Genomic DNA, 17,049 nt, shown 5'->3' with positions numbered 1-17,049 from the left:
CGGCAATGCTTCGAATGAGCCAAGACGAAGCGCATTTCAATGAAACAATGTAATCCGTGGTCAAAAACTGTGGCTACAGCGTTATTTTGCCACTACTACCACCACTGCTACCGCCACCACCACTACCACCACCGCCGCCACCACTACCACCACCACCACCACCACCTTAGCTGCTTCGTGGCTAATGATCATTGAGTGGTTCAGTAGTGTTTTCCCCGAGTTTTAAGCAGCTCGTCGGGGACTTTGAAACGGAATAAATTTTCCACTATATACGTCCGCTGCACACTTCGTACCTTAAGCGGTTAAAAAATATTTGCAACATTGCATATCTACGATCGGCTCTGTTGCAGCAAAGGCTATAAGAGATATACATATCTTGCGTCCATAGAGTGCGCGGGGTGTTCATAGATGGTCGAACGGTTTAGTGTATGCAGAAGTGCGGCGTACGAGAGTTAAAAATTGAATGGAAAAACAGATTAGGAAGTAAATAAAACTGTAGTTGAGTGGTTCGATGATAAACGGAATTGATTAAAATTGTTAAAAAAAATTAAGACAGTATATATATATATATATATCGACACGATAATATCTGTGTACGCGCACAAGTAAAATAGGTACCTGACTGCTTGTCGTGCAGTTGTAAGTAATAAGTTGATTTGAAAGTACGAATCGCGAATAAGGATATTATCAAGAACTTGTATAGAAAAATATAACGGCAGAAACTGAAACAAATATCATCGAGGTTCATCAACCAACATCGCAATTTGTATCGCATCATATGCGGAGGAAGCGCGAAAACAGTGAAGTAACAATAATAACAATATTTTCTTTTCGCGTTATATGACCTGAAGTATAATCGTCAGAGGGCAGGGGCAAATGTTTATCAAGACAAATAACAAAAAACAACAACCGAACAACCGGTCATCGAATATAAACGCAACCGATACGAACGTACGTACATACGACTACTTTGATTCATAGAGTTACAGATTTAGTGAAAACAAAAGATAGAGGTAAAGCAAACGAAATTGCCGGGAAATTCAAACTCTGGGGGAACAAAAAAATAATTATTAGAGAGAAAAGAGAAGAAGAAGAAGAAAAAAAAAAACAAACACGCACTAACTAGGATATCTGACCGAGGAGGGCGTAAGGCCGTGACCCTGAGCCAGTTTTGCGAACGCAAGACACACTTGTGTTTGCCAAAGTCAGCCGTACTGCACGTTGATCATTACAGTCATCCTTTGGTGATATTATCCCATGTCAAAGTGTGCGTTCGACAGTGAGAGTAAAGAGACACGTAGTTATTATAAAGGAATAAATTAATAAGATATCCGACTCGGTACTCGGCATAGTTGAATTTTACGTCAAGACCGCAAACGAAAGGAAAAAACAAAAGAAAGAGGATCGCCGTTAAGAGAAAAAACAAAAACGACAAACAGAACAACAATTCGTCTCAATCTCGGTTCATCCAAATTTCTCTACTTTCGTTATTTTATTTCTCATTCGTTCGTTTGTGTTTTTGTTTTAGCTTTTAATTTTGTCATTTGAATGAACAAGAAAAAAAACCACAACATTTCTGCTCTCTCATTGTTTTAAATTTTTTTTTGTATTCTTTTTCCCCATAATTATCCTCCCGTTATCTATCCCGCGATACCATTTTCACATACGTTGTCAATCCCTACGTTTAATTCCCGACAAATCTGTGATGTCAAAATTTTGTCGTTGAGTAAAAAAAAATCAACAGATTCATACATAAATTATATGAATACACAAGAATCACATATCGAAGTAAAGACAGATAACTTTTTCATCATCAATCTACACTTTAACCTCTTCCGTCTTTCCCTCTCTCTCTCTCTCTCTCTCTCTCTCTCTCTCTCTCTCTCTCTCTCTCTCTCTCTCTCTCTCTCTTTCTTTTCGCGCTCCGCGCACACACACACACACACACACACACGCATATACAAGTGTATGTTATTCATCCTTACGTGCGTAGATAAATTTGGAGACGAAAAAATTTCTAAAAGCATCGAAATCGCGTAGTATCAATCAAACTCGTATTAATAACATACATAAATCATACCAACAACCAAGTCTCTCGGGTTTTAAGATACATAATTCGCAGTTAATTTCTTGTTCGCTTAAATAATCTCAGCGCGTGTACATCTTGTTCGTTTTTTTTTTTTTTTTTTTATTATTATTCCCTCTTCTCTTCCTCTTTTATTGCCCCGTAACATTTCTGAAAATACATTTCCCATTCGTTTCTCATTTTTCGTGAATTTTTTTTCATATTTCTTTAAATTTTTTTTTCTTTTTTTTTTCACAGCACGTTCCATCGAAAGGAATAATCGTCATTACCTCAAGAGAGAGAGAGAGCGAGAGACAGAGTGAAATCATCGCCTGATACATATCACTCCCACTCCCCCCACCCTCACCCCATCCCCACCACGCCGCCGTTTTCCCCCTCCCATTCCCCGTCCCGGCCAAACCTGCCCCTCGTTTCCCTCCCCTTCACCTCCGCCCCCTCCCGCCCTCCTTCTTCCCCCTCTCTTTCGGCCGTCCACCACTCTTTGACACTGTGCGTTATCCTCGGTTGACTCCTGCTGAAATATATTTGTAATCATCCAAAAAGTAGTCACGACGAAGATGCCGCTCTTCGGTAAAAAGGACTCTAGCAAGAAATTGAAAAAGGATGGAAAGGACGAGAGATTGCCGTCGGTTGACGAGAAATACATCCTCAAGGAATTACTCGGAACGTAAGAATATTGAAAATCGTAATTTTACGTAAATTGTGAAATTATAGATTTAACATATTCGGGTTGTCGTTAATGGTGAAAATTTATTCGAACAACAACGTGGATATCGTTTATTTATATTATACGCTCAGGGAACAATTCTATAATCGTATACAAGACGGTTGAACAGCTGGTTAATTTCCCACCTTTTCAGCAATGTTGTACAAATATTCGCTACCTATAATGTAATTAACGTATTCGGTTCGGGTTGTTGAAATTTTTAAAATTTTTTCATCTTTCATTACTCAACATTATCGGCAATTTTACTTTTCGTTAGATTTAATTTTTTCTCCCTTTTTTTTTTGTTTTGTTTTGCGTTTTCATCCGAGTTTTCTTTTCCATTCCATACTTGTTTTCTATTCTTCCAATAGCTGAATAATCTCATCTCAATTTATTTGTACCCATTCAAACATCGTTTATCCGTGATTTTCTTGTAATTTTTTTTTTTTGTTTTTCAAACTTCGTATATTCTTTCTATTTTAAATTCTTGGAACACTGTAAAAAATTCTCTGAATCGACCGATCTAAGGCGCAACACTTTGACACCGGTTATATTCCTTTCGCTTCGTCTTACCAATTGCTACATTGAGAAACTTCAAAATTTTCCAAGTTTTGCAATAGAAATAGCAATGAGCTTTATTTCCATTGATAATGTCCCTATTCATTGACGATGATAAACTTCTAAATATAATTTACGCGCAGTCGAATAATGAAACTAATCTTTAGAAATCGTTCCTTTCCTTCTATTCACATGTTTCATTATGACACACACGAGTCTCGATCATTGCGAGGCTGAGTTGTTAAAATTTTCGACACTCGACAATCTTTCGACTAAGCATTTATTTACTCTTATCTGTTTATCATTTTCTATTATGCCTGAGCGTTTTGTACAAGGTGCGAATCGTAGCTCGTCGTTGTCCGATTACTATCGCCATTTCTATCATTGGTAAACGTATATTAACAAAGATTGTTTTTCATCCAGGGGAGCGTTTTCCGAGGTCAGATTGGCAGAGAGTAAAGAAAAACCTGGCCAGATGTTTGCCGTGAAGATAATTGACAAGAAGGCGTTGAAGGGTAAAGAAGACTCGTTGGAGAATGAGATAAAGGTGTTACGAAGGTAGGCGTGAAACGGAATTTTTTTTTTCAAAATAGATGAAAAGCAAACAATCGATGTTCAGTAAACTTTAGAACGATTAGGATTCTGTTCACATTTCATCTACTGTACATCTCGATTCAAAACTGGCCAACTGCAATTTTAATTTCAATATTTTATCACAGGATTTGAAGTAAAAAAAATTTAAAAAAAGGAGATATATTTTATTTCCTATACCAGCCAAGCCAAGCGTAATGAAATCTTCCTCTATATATATACACATACACACATATATACATAGTATATATATACATACGCTTTGAATTTTAAAGGAAAAAAATAATTTCTGCATGCTCATTATGCGCGCTTATTATTATTCTTATTCTTATTATTATTATATTTAAACCAATTTCAAGTCGTATTTGCTACGCGTATGCCTTATGTATACTATTACTATATTATACCACTACTGTAATTATTGTGTATATATATATATAGATATATATAAATATTAATATAAATATTTACTATTTTCTTTTTGTATTTAATTAAAGAGGCATCATTTTTTTTTTTCTTTTTTTTTCTTATCTAATGTTAAAACGTTATCGTTATAATACTTTGACATTGTAGAAATGGACTCGGCAATAGAAGCAAGAATGGAACATAAAATTGATTGGTATTTCGGGAGCAAATTAATACCGGCAAGATTGTAAAAAATGACGGCTATAGATTCGAGCTTAGAATATCGTCATGTTCCATTCAGCTTTAAAGTATTTCGAACTGTATGCTATTTGTTCTGATTTATATTTTTATTTTTCAGTTCTTGCGTTGCAAACAAGTTTGTGCCTGTATTCACCAACGACAGGTCGACCCGAACGAAAATGAATTTCTTCTATCTTTCTTGTATCGACTCGATGGACAATTTCAAGTTTCGATTTCAAAATTACTAGAATTGTGCTTGTTCGGTTTAAAGTTGATGTTTTACAGGCGCAACACTGGTTTACGCTATATATTTTATTCGTACGTTGTACGTCATATTTATATTTGGATCGTTCAACCAATTTTCACACACTTTGGTAAATCGCTATCGGATGGGTATTTTGTTTTCTTTGAAATTTGGTCTTGCCACTTTTCAAGATGTACGCAAGCTCGCTAAACGATTCAAAGTTCTTTTTTTGTTCTATCAAGATATTACTTTTTGTTTGAAGATGAAAATTGTAATAATTGGACAAACGAGCTGTTAAATATGGTAGCTTCTTGCGCGTGATAATAAAACCAACAAGCGAGCGGTTTCGAACGAGTGAAAAAAAATCCCCAATCCGATAACAGAGTTGAAAATGTGGTGTTGCTATTGGTTGAAAGTATGACACGTATCTATTATATTATTGGCAGTTGTATACTATTTACATATTGAACATTTGAGTCTCTCTTATTATTAAATGTTGCTGCTCTGTGCATTCGGTAACGCAAATATCTCTGATGGCTGTCGTCTGTCCTTTCGGCGCTAATTTTCTATTTATTTGTTCCGTAACGCTGGATACATATTTTGCATTTATATTTATATATATATCACACAGTCGAAACACGCTGTAGTGTATAGAGATATATATACATATATATGTAGATTTGAGTGAATTATTAAAATATTCATACAGCCGTACATATCACATCGAACGATCGATCCATTACTATACAACCCATTGTACACTTTACATTGTCGTCGTGTATCCAACTTAATGTCGTCATTATAAATCCGTTGAAAAACGGTAATTAAAATACTAATAATAATAGTATCGTACTCTTGTTTCAATTCCAAGTGATAGTAATTTCAATCCTAATAGTCAAGTAAAGTAACTTCGCGTGATAAAATCTCGTATCTTGGAGTTTTGGGTAAATAAAAAGTATACATTTAGAAAAATTGTTTAATCACGGGATTGAAAGAAAAGATGGTGAAAACAAATATGGTTTGAGAACAGAACGCTGCGAAAAGATTTGAACAGAAACAAGGAAATTGCATAGTATGCAATCGTGTGATCGTTACTACGAACGTCTATCGTATTAAGAACGACTCGTTAGTAGCAGACACTTCCAAAAACTTTTCTGTATCACTATTGGTAATCTGTACCTTTGTAATTTATACCAACTCTATCTTTCTTTCTTTCCACCTGAAAGTTTCGTAATGCGATACTTTGTTGACTGTAACGTTGAAAAATAGATCGTTTAACTTATCGTTCTGGGAAAAACGAGAGAGAAAAAATGTTGACAAATGAATATTTCTTACTCAGAGGTGATTAGGTAGTACAAGCAATCACGTGGGCAATAACGATTCTTGGATCAATTAGAACGTCTAGCAAAATTCCGAAAAGCTTCTTGCTCGAGGGAGTAACTTACACCTCAAACGTTCTAAACGTTGTTTTCCGTTGACGCAAATTAACGACATAACTAAAAACAGAAACGGAAATCGAACGCCCGCGATTTAATTGGCAATAAAAACGACGTGGGCGGAAATTCGCAAAACAAGTGTCGAATATCAGAGTGAAAAAGACGACATTTTAAAACGTCAAGATTACCAGGGCGAGCTGAAATCCGAGGCAAATCGCGACTCGGAAATTCGCGATAATCGTCAGGAATATTTTAAACCGTGTATACCGGAAAATGTTTATACTCGTATTTTCGACTTCCATTCCACGAAAATCGGATCCGAGTTTAAGCAAAAACACCTTCAAAACGGCCTCGCCAATGAGCAACAAGTAATTCAGGATCGTGCAGAAAAATAAAATAAAATCTAAAGGCAGTGAGTTCTCTTCGCTGAATCAGTGCTCCGTACGCCCAAATGTATAATTCGTGATTGTGTATGGTGTTATTGTTAATTCGTAGGTTCAGTGAAACAGTGAAACCACACAGCGGTGGTGGACCGTTCAAGTCGGATAATAGTGGCGAGACGGGATGGTAAGTGCGCCCTCTAAAACGGGGAAAAAATGCTGCACAATATTGCAGCGCCTACCCTTACTCTATTTATCTGTATCATTTTGAATTAATATATTGCATACATATATATATATATATATGTATACATACACACAGATGTGAATCGCATAATATACGCGGGTGTTAAGGTGGTCCTTATTCAGGGTGTTGACGAATTTTTGCCAGATCATCCCCCAAATCAACTTTAAATAATTCGAAAACAATCGCCTAATTTTTTCAGACTTTTACACCGAATCTAAGATAGTCCGCATTGTGATCGAAGTTTTTTATGGAAATTAACATGGGTAAAACTTTTTTCTCGGTATACATTTGATTGCAAGAGTAATAATGTTCCAAGTAATCTGTAAACCGCGATGTTTTGGTAAAGAATTAGTGCTACTATTTGGGAAAAAATACACATCGTCGTACCAGGCAATCTAGATGAATTGCACAACCTCAAAACCTGACTATTTTTTTTTTTTATTCAGAGGAAGTGCAATTCGTCTACATTGCCTCGTACGATGATGTGTATTATTTTTTTTCATATAGTATCACTAACGCCGACTAAAACCTCGCGGTTAAAGATTTTTTGGAACATTATTACTTTCACGATAAAATATATAGTGTGAAAAAAAGTTTTTCCCATGTCACTTCCATAAGAAACTTCGATCGAACTTGCGGTAAGAATCTGAAAAAATTTGGCGACTCTTTTTCAATGATTTAAAATTGATTTCAGTGATGGGGCGGTAAAAATTCGTCAACACCCTAAACAAGGACCACCCTAGTAGGTGTATATATATATGTATAAATATATTATGTCAACACACGCTACATTCACGATATTATACATTATAATACATATTTCTTAGCTTCGTACACATTCACATTATTTATATCTCAATGTGACTCTTTCTTTCTTTCGCTCTCTCTCTCTCTCACTATTTTTCTCCCCTTCCTCTCAAACGGTTTCGACAACTACATTTGTCGCTAAACTCAATAATCGTTTGCGTTTGACAGCTGTTTTTTTTTTTTTTTTTTTTCAAATTTTCTCACCGTCGTCTGCTATGAAATGAAAAAGAATAAACCTAATCTAACTTTTCTGTCAATTTTAATTCAACGGAGACACATTTTTGTCGTATCAAGCTTTATAAAGCAAGATTCTCCGAGCGATCGTTTGTTTCTCAATCGAATCGACAAACTTGTCAAGCAGGCGATTAAACGATGTGCGAGAGAAGAGAAATTACAGCGAACAATATCGAATGTAAATTTTCTCATTGAAAACTTGGTTCGGATTTGCTTGAATAAAATACAGAGTATCATGAACGTACATAAAATGAATTTTCAACATCAACGCACGGCAAACATTTTCACACTCGAAATAATAGCATGCGGGAATAATTCATCTTCATCGTATTATTAAGTCACATTTACCATGGATATTCACTTGGGATATTAATAGTAATAATAACAATATTGAATACAAACACATGGGTATGTTCACCGCAAATGAATATAGAATAAAAGGGAAATTAAATAAAAAAAAAAAGAAATGAAATAAAGTTTCTCGCCCGGCGTTCGTTTAGTTCTTGAATTGAAACGACGTGTAGAAATTAGAAGTAAAATTTACCTCTTATCATCCAAACACCTATCCTACTCTATGCAACTACATAAATTTTGTCACTTTCATCGCTATAATTTGAATGAAAAATTTTTAAAACTATCTAAACACCGTAGTTGCATGATGCACATTTAAAGCGTTCACTTATTTACAAACAATTTTTCCCAACGCTTTTGTAATCTCGTAAAGGACGATCAAAGCTAGGTACGTCAGAAAATAAGAAAGTCATTCTGTTTAAATTTGCAAAATTAAACGAATTTTTACCAATAAAATATACCGACGCTCGTTTGCAAATATCAGATACCCGCATTATCGATAACAATTATCCGATACTGATGACAAACACCAGTTTCCAACGCGGAAGACTCAACTCAGGGAAAGTATTTATATTTTAGTGAGAAAGATCGTTAAATCTTCTCCAAGAAAAATAATGTAGACGACAAAATCCGAGCTCTTCGTCCCCCTTTTTCTACAAATTCATGAATGAATCGTACATACACCGACAAACGATGAGTCTTGTTTTTTCCATACACCTGAATCGAATACTTAATACACAAAATCACTTACGATTAGTTAACTGCTTCTGTTGTCTCGTCTCTGTCTGCGTAAGCACTCTGCGATAGCTGGGCATGCAGTCTGTAATGAATGAAAATGCGTTAATACCGGTTAGAAGTAAAACGAATGGGAAAATAAAGGTTTAACCAGCTCGACTCCATTCCACTATATAAATCTACATGCCTTACGGGTTTATCGATCAAATGCCGAAAGAATATGAATATTGAAAACTGTGCAAAGAATTTAGTATTTAATCAACGTTTTTATACTCGGTTAAATGAGAATAACGGGAAAATTTTGGTTCGCCAAACTGTTGTTTCGAACCGCTATTGTAGAGAAACCGCCGGATCGACTGATTGTGAAAGGACAAGAAAAATAAAAAATTATCATCGATCAAAGCCATTTCATAAAATTAAAATTTTCAGATGAAACGCGATTCGATGCTACTTTTTAATGACAAAATTGGCAAAATATTACATGATTCTCTGCTGAGTGCGGATGTAGAAATTTGATAAATAATATTTGAAAATTCATTAAAAATCGATTAAAAATTAATTACAACTCAATTAGTAGGGTACGGGACGAACAAGATATCTCTTTCACAACTTGAATTAAACGTGTTTCCTTTATTCTGGATTCCTCTCTCTCTTTTCCGTAAACTAAAAATGATTATGACATTATGGCATCCGCGCTCAGGCTTTGAAGTTGTCTATTACATAATACGTTCGTTTTTCATTTACAAGCTATCTGTCAGAAACTTTCTATTCTGGTATATTCCGATTTTGCGCCAAGTAAACAAGATTACAAATTTTTAGGTAACTCGACATAAGAAAATTTGCAGAAATAAAAAAAAAGAAGGAAAAAAAAAATGTACCAATAAGACGAAAGTAAAAAGAGATATTATCTCAGAATATTTCCTTTGACCGTCTAAATGTAAAGTTTATATGTATTCAACGCATCGCTTAATTGTTATCTGTGTGTCTGTGCCAGTACCGTTTCTATTACAATTATTATTATTAAAATTATTATCATTAATTTTATTGTTATTATCACTATTGTATTATTTTTTGTTCCCACCATGTACTAGCTTTCAGTTATAATTTTTCTTCTTACCGCTGATTATTCTGGATTAAAACAATGTGTTCTATAGAACGAACTATCATTTGACTATTGCGTGTAACGATATTCAGACGATACTATGTGTTACAGGTTTTGGGGCATCTATCAACAATGTGTTAACAAAATTGGCCATATATCGATTGATAAATACATTGTTTTACTGCATTTATAAATGTGTGTAATTATCGATTTATTTGTGTTCACCACGCGACGATTGTAAGAGTATATTTGAAAAACCGTAACATCTTTTCGGGGAAAAATTTCCAAGACAATTTGCCAATTGAGTAATCTAGACGTACTCAAAAATCAGGTACGACGATTCAGTTCCGAACAGAATACATTGTTTTTCTTTACACTCTTACATCGTTGCCAAAGGGTTGCATGTAGATGGAGGTATATGTGTACCAGTGATAGCATGAAAGAAAAAGGGTTACATAATTGAGCATAGACACAAACGTATCGTCACTCAGAAATAACTCCATTGTTACAGGCTGACCCACCCGAACATTGTGCAGCTTTTGGAAACGTTCGAAGACAAGCACAAGGTCTACTTGGTAATGGAGTTGTAAGTGCAGTTGTAATAATGCGTTACCCGTAAACCCAGAGTCTTGTCGCGCGTTGTAATATCTAACGTCAAAAAAGAATATATCGCAACGTTTACTAGATTACCTCATGGACAGAAAATTTCTGGAACCATTGCTCGCAGTATTTTTCTGTTCTCCAATATGAAACACAAACAGCATGACCAATTGTGCTTTCTAACACTTTGAGTTACACATTATTGTATCTAGTCAACTTTTATAACAAGATAGTATTCTCTGGTTTTTAGGGTCGCTGATTACAAATATGAAAGCAAATTTCAAAAATTCGAGATAACGGATCCAATATGGTGGACGAAAATTTCAAATTTGATCGTGTCCGGATACAAAAACTCTATGCACGGGATTTTGAGGTCAATAAGTGGATTCGCCATTCCGAGTTTTCAAAATGTGATTTCATATTCGTCATCAGCGACCCCAAAAACCCCTGGACAAAGTTTTTTTCTCCAAATTCGATCGAATTTGAAATTTTCGTCAGCGATATTGGATCCGCCATCTTGAGTTATTAAAATCCGATTTCAAATTTGTAATCAGCGACCCCAAGAACTTTTAATTTAGGTAAAACATATATATGTGAAAAGGGCATTGAAAATCTTGAGCATTGAAAATCTGTTAGTATACTATTAAAAGTAGCAAAACACTGCAAAGAAATATGTTGAAAACTTTTCTAAGTATACAAAAAACGAATATAAAATAAGTGATAAGAATAGTTTTCACTATGACTCAAAGAGATAATGAAAGTCATTAACTAACGTTAGTAAAAATTTGACAATTCTCTGAAAGCAATGGACATACGTGACATACAAGACGTGTTGTACCGACCAATGTTCCCTGTAAATGTTGCGCTTAGAATAACAATGTCACATTCTCAAATGTAGATCAGAACGTTTGTCAGAATCGACATTGTAGCTTGAAGTTAAATTTTAATCAAAAACATATTAGGCTCTGGGTGTGACCGTCGAGTTGTCTGAAAATTGAAACACGACGGTTCGCGTCATGTATTTTATCGCATATCTTAGGGTCACCGGGGGAGAACTCTTCGACAGAATTGTAGAGAAAGGTTCTTACACAGAGAAAGACGCTTCCGGTCTTATACGACAAGTGCTCGAAGCAGTCGACTACATGCACGAGCAGGGTGTCGTTCACAGAGATCTGAAACCTGAGAATCTCCTCTACTACAGTCCGGACGAAGACAGTAAAATCATGATCAGTGACTTTGGCCTATCGAAGATGGAGGATTCCGGAATAATGGCAACGGCCTGCGGCACGCCTGGTTATGTCGGTACGTTTGAGAAATCTTGGACAATTTGAATTAATGTAAAAGATTTTCACATCGCTTTTGACTGTAACAACGATTAACTCAAACCGTTGGAACGGGTCTGCGATCCATGTTCGATAAGTTGAAGGAAATCCGCACAAAATTCATAAAATCTCTTTTGTTTTCAGCACCGGAGGTATTGGCGCAAAAGCCATACGGCAAAGCCGTAGACGTATGGAGCATAGGTGTGATATCTTATATTCTATTGTGCGGATATCCACCGTTCTACGACGAGAACGACGCCAATCTGTTCGCCCAGATACTACGAGGTAATAGAGAGTGGTATACGGATTGACGAAAGACTCACCTAATGAACGATAAGAAAATTCATTTACAATTTCAGATGATTGCTCGATCAATAATCATTCTTTGTACACTAATCACTCATGGTTTCACTGATAACGATTAATCAAAAGTTTAATAATGTAAGCGCTTCGTTCCATTAATTTTTAAAACAAAAAAACATTGCGCATGTTCACGTGTGTTTGATAACAAAAGAAAACTTTTTTTTTCGAATTACTTTGATATTTCTGTCCGTCCCAGTGATTACGTTTTGTTCTTGTCTTTTTTCTTTTACTCCTCTTGTATTATAAGTGTTATCTTCAAATTTTCCTTTTCTCTAACTTCGATCTCTATTTTCTGACCAAAATTTAACGAGTTTAGCAATTACAAGCTTATAGCAACGAGCTAACCAGACTGTTGTAGGTGAATTTGAGTTCGATTCGCCGTACTGGGATGACATTAGCGACTCTGCAAAGGATTTCATTAAGAAATTGATGTGCGTTAACGTCGACGAACGATACACCTGCAAACAGGCACTGGCGCACCCTTGGTAAGTCAAAAAGAAAAGGTTTATATAAAAAAAAGAAAGAATCACAAAACAATATATTAAGCGTACCGATAAATTGACATGTATCGCAAAAATCAGCCCAACAAAGTAAATCAACTTGGCAAAACTAACCAAAAGTTAATAACTGGCCAAAAAGTAACCTTAAATTCTCAGCACGCCAGACACCCGTCGTTGTTCAATAGAGGCACCTATTCTCACCATCCCAAAGTAATCGTGAAACTTGGTAAAATAATAATAATTTCAGGATATCCGGAAACGCGGCGAGCAATAAAAATATCCATGGTACTGTATCGGAACAACTTAAAAAGAACTTTGCCAAGTCAAGGTGGAAGGTGAGTAATGTTGACAAGTTGATTAAAATGCTGATAAGTATATGTTTGCTCGCCAGGCCCGGTAGGAATGTCTCCCTGTTGTCTCATGGTTGCAGCAAGCGTATCACGCGACTACGGTCATCCGTCAGATGCAACGGCTAGCGCTCAACAGTGGCCTTCAGCAGCAGAAGGGTGTCCAAGGTTCGACCGGCCTTTCCTCCAGTGGAAGCAATTCAACGCAGCAGCGCCAAGACCCATCGTCCGTCAGTCCAAATATAAATCGTCATCAACAACAGCACAGAGCTCCGTTAGGACAGTCGACAAATTACAACTGAAGCCAATGCTGGAGGAGGTACAACAATCTAATGTCGTACCAGCTTTGTTGGTTCTGGCGACTCCAGTGACACCGTTATCTCTAAACGACTCTAAGATATATCACCGTAGTAAACGCTTCAAGTTGTTATGGTGCAGCACGCGAAGCGCTCTCTCAACATTGTTCCCAGCGAAAATATCGCATCTTAGAAAACATAAGAAGTGTAAAAAGAGTTGAACGTCTAACTTCGAACAATGTATGTTCGATTCATTCTGTTTGTTCTACATTCGATACATATAGGTACACATATATATATATGTATGTATATATACATAAATACATATATATATATGTATATTTTTTCTTTCAATCTGGATCTGATTTTTTCGAACAAAAATATCGCGACGACTTTTTCAAAGCGATTGGGCCGAAATATCAAAATCTTCTATCGTTGATTTGGAAAAGAAGAAACAAAAAAAAAACAGTATCGATGCGGTTGAAAAAAAATTAATCAATTGCTTGTCATTGTTGCAAGTTTAAGGGGAGCATTAAAAATTCAAGCGACCAATGATATAAATACATATACGCTTTCTACGAGATCTGATTAATGAAAATGAATAAGAAAAGCATACAAGTGATAATAATTGAAGGAAGAAACTTGTATCATCTTTATCTTGACGTTTTTCTCGAGCATGATGTCACTAATGATTTAAGTTATCTCTGTTCTTTTGTTTGTTTATAAATAATATATAAATATAGACATATAAATAAATAAATAAATATATATATATATACATGCAAATATAATATCTTCCACGTAATGCTTATGAGGAGAAACTGATTTCGATAAAACTAGATAAAATAAAAATAATAATAATAATAATAATAATTCAAATAAAACAAAATCAAGGCTGGTTAAATTATTGTCAGTCTTTTTAAATGCAAAATTGAAGCATTCATGATAACTCTCTTTTGGTCACGGTGTCAACTAAATGATGAATAAATTAAAAGTATAATAATAAATCAAAATAAATGAACAAATAAATAAATTTACAAAATATCGCGTCCCTGGCCGGACGAAAGATAAAATGTGTTTTATTATCTTTATCACGTGGAAAAACTGCGCTCAATTATTGCTAAGAATTACACCTCTTTATATACTTACAAACACTTTCTGGCCCAGTAGAAGATAGAAAAAAAAAAAAAAAAATAAAAAATAAAGAATAACTCAATTATCGATCCTCAAAACGATACAATTGTACGCAAAAATTTCAGTTGCAATTTTTAAATTCTAAAGCACACGAAATGATTTGTTCGTTCCTTTTTTCGGAAACGCGATATCGTACTAATATCGACATATATATATATATATATGTATGTATGTATATATATGTATACGTATATATGTATATATATATGTGTATATATATATACACGTATTGACACGAGTTTATTAAAAGAAAATGAAGTGAAATATCGGTCGGTAAGATAGCAAATAAATAGGCAAGTTAAAAGAAAGAAGGTACGCAGCTTGAACACGTGAATTTGTTTCTAATTCAAAAACTGTGTCAAGTACGTTTTTTAAAACCCAACTACCAATGCGAAATTGTACTTTAAACAAAGCGACAGCATTAGACTCAGCGATTTTCAAAAAAAATGCAGTCGAGCTGCGTACATGTTCTCTTAAAAGTAGTTACGTATTTCAACGATAAAAACGATGACGTTTAAAAGATCTGTAGATTTTGTGGTAAACAATTAATGATTTCCTAGTTATTATTATTATTATTACTTCTACTTTCATAAATATAAGAATAATCACTGTTGTTATTATTATTATTAACATTATTTGATGATACAGACTTACTTGTTACTTAAAGAGTAGAAAGGATGAAAGAAAAAAGGAAAGTGATCGTAAATGTCGACAAGCCGTTACTTATAAACGTCATTCGCAATGCGACACATAATAAGGCCTCCACGCTATACTTTATTGTATAATATTAATTAGTAAATAATTCTATAACCTGCGCACAAACTATTTGCAAGACAACTAGAAGTGCACCAATTTACGGCGTGCGCACACACACCTAATATTAAATATACGAACACCGTGTGAAGTCGGCAGAAAATACTGACTTTCATTTTTACTTAGTGCTTATTAATTCTTTTTTATTGAAAATTAATATGCGATAGTGGTGATAAATTTCTCTCTCGACTCTCTGTTCGGCTCACTTTTTTATTTATGTTGATCGTTCTGTATATTAGCGGCATTCGGAGAACGTTCAGACCATAAACAGCGAAATCTACTTCGTCTGTAATACGAGATTAGTTGTATTACTACTCGAATGAAAAGTTTTTCAAAGGTCTGCGTATTCCTTCTTAACACGACACTGCTCTGCATGCAAAACTGTTTAAACGTACCTGGCATATTGCGTATTGTGCGATGCGAATAACATGTCTCAATTTAAATATGAAGAACTCTTCTTGTTCATCGTTAAGCTTCGTTTCCGAGTAAAATTTACCTCTTTGAAACATGAGAACGAGCTTTGACGCAATGCATCTATACAAAACAGTTAATCCGTGAATCGATTAATGATAATCAACTGCACGATTATCCCAATATTAACCTGATGTCATTATGATTATTGTTCATTTATTATTTTCAAAAACGAATAGAATTCTTTTGTGAGAGAAACGCGGACAAAGACAAAAAAAATTACGAATGATTGGTGAAAAGGTGGATAAAAAAATAAATAAAATAAATCGATATATAAATGAATAACTATATTATATAAATTGAATGGCGTTATAAATTTTGAATATAATAGTTTATAGAGAGTACACTTGTATATGTATGGGAAATTCCGTGCCAATTTAAATTGGGAGTTGTCAGTTTTGTTGTTTTGTTCTTTATTTTAATTTTTTTTTTTCCATTTTTTCTTTTTCTGCTCATTATTGCATAACAATAATAATAATACTTCAGTGGGGAAAAAACCAACTAAAATGTTTTTATTTTTATTTATTCATTGTTCTTACGCATCGCACAATTGACAAGACACTCACAGGTAAATAAAAAATGCAAAAAAGAAATTAACAAGCAAACTTGGGGGGGGTATACTAGTAAATTACTGTTGCCAAAAAATAACATGAAGCAAAAGTATTAAATTCAGAATTTGAAAGATTACGAAATGCGTAATAAGACCCAAATGAAATCAGTCTGGAAGATCCTGTATATACGTACCCAAAGTATGTGTACAAAGAAATATTAAAAATTATTTTGATATTTTTTTCAAATTAAACTTGTTAAACTTTTCGCGCAAATGAAGTAACCGTTGGGGGGGGGGGGGGGGAGGCTAAAATAAACATGTAAATATGAATAAATAAAGATATTTGATGAAAAATAAAATGTTTATAATAACGGAAGGACCGAGAAAAGAATATATATATATATATATTATGCTCGTTTTAATAACTTTTACGTTCGCACTTTTGTCCGTAGATAATATAACAACAATAAT

At 34.6% G+C, this 17,049-nt stretch overlaps 1 protein-coding gene across 14 annotated transcripts; it reads left to right on the top strand.

Moving 5' to 3' along the window:
- Window positions 1–170: 170 nt before the first annotated feature.
- On the top strand, window positions 171–14,770 carry LOC107221913 (calcium/calmodulin-dependent protein kinase type 1). 14 transcript variants are annotated; one of them, XM_046740833.1, is made up of 10 exons: window positions 171–483; window positions 2,630–2,753; window positions 3,774–3,908; window positions 6,762–6,833; window positions 10,634–10,708; window positions 11,762–12,024; window positions 12,189–12,329; window positions 12,766–12,892; window positions 13,155–13,192; window positions 13,299–14,770. In XM_046740833.1, the coding sequence occupies exons 1-10, from the start codon at window positions 429–431 to the stop codon at window positions 13,769–13,771; spliced, it is 1,503 nt and encodes a 500-aa protein (XP_046596789.1). In that variant the 5' UTR covers window positions 171–428; the 3' UTR covers window positions 13,772–14,770. The 14 variants fall into 14 exon arrangements, with proteins under 14 accessions (XP_046596789.1, XP_046596791.1, XP_046596790.1 ...); XM_046740835.1 differs by having other exon boundaries at window positions 171–800; window positions 2,633–2,753; XM_046740834.1 differs by having other exon boundaries at window positions 171–800.
- Window positions 14,771–17,049: the final 2,279 nt, after the last annotated feature.

This window comes from Neodiprion lecontei, chromosome 5, assembly GCF_021901455.1.
Source record: "Neodiprion lecontei isolate iyNeoLeco1 chromosome 5, iyNeoLeco1.1, whole genome shotgun sequence".
In the NCBI taxonomy this organism is placed as follows: domain Eukaryota; kingdom Metazoa; phylum Arthropoda; class Insecta; order Hymenoptera; family Diprionidae; genus Neodiprion; species Neodiprion lecontei.
This window is presented reverse-complemented; position numbering and strand designations above follow the sequence as displayed.

Excerpts from the sequence above, each read along its gene's own strand:
- LOC107221913 (XM_046740833.1), top strand. The coding sequence starts at position 429 with ATGCAGAAGTGCGGCGTACGAGAGTTAAAAATTGAATGGAAAAACAGA. Across the intron at positions 2,754-3,773 it reads CTCAAGGAATTACTCGGAAC|GGGAGCGTTTTCCGAGGTCA; the intron begins GTAAGAATATTG and ends TTTTTCATCCAG. Across the intron at positions 12,893-13,154 it reads CAGGCACTGGCGCACCCTTG|GATATCCGGAAACGCGGCGA; the intron begins GTAAGTCAAAAA and ends TAATAATTTCAG.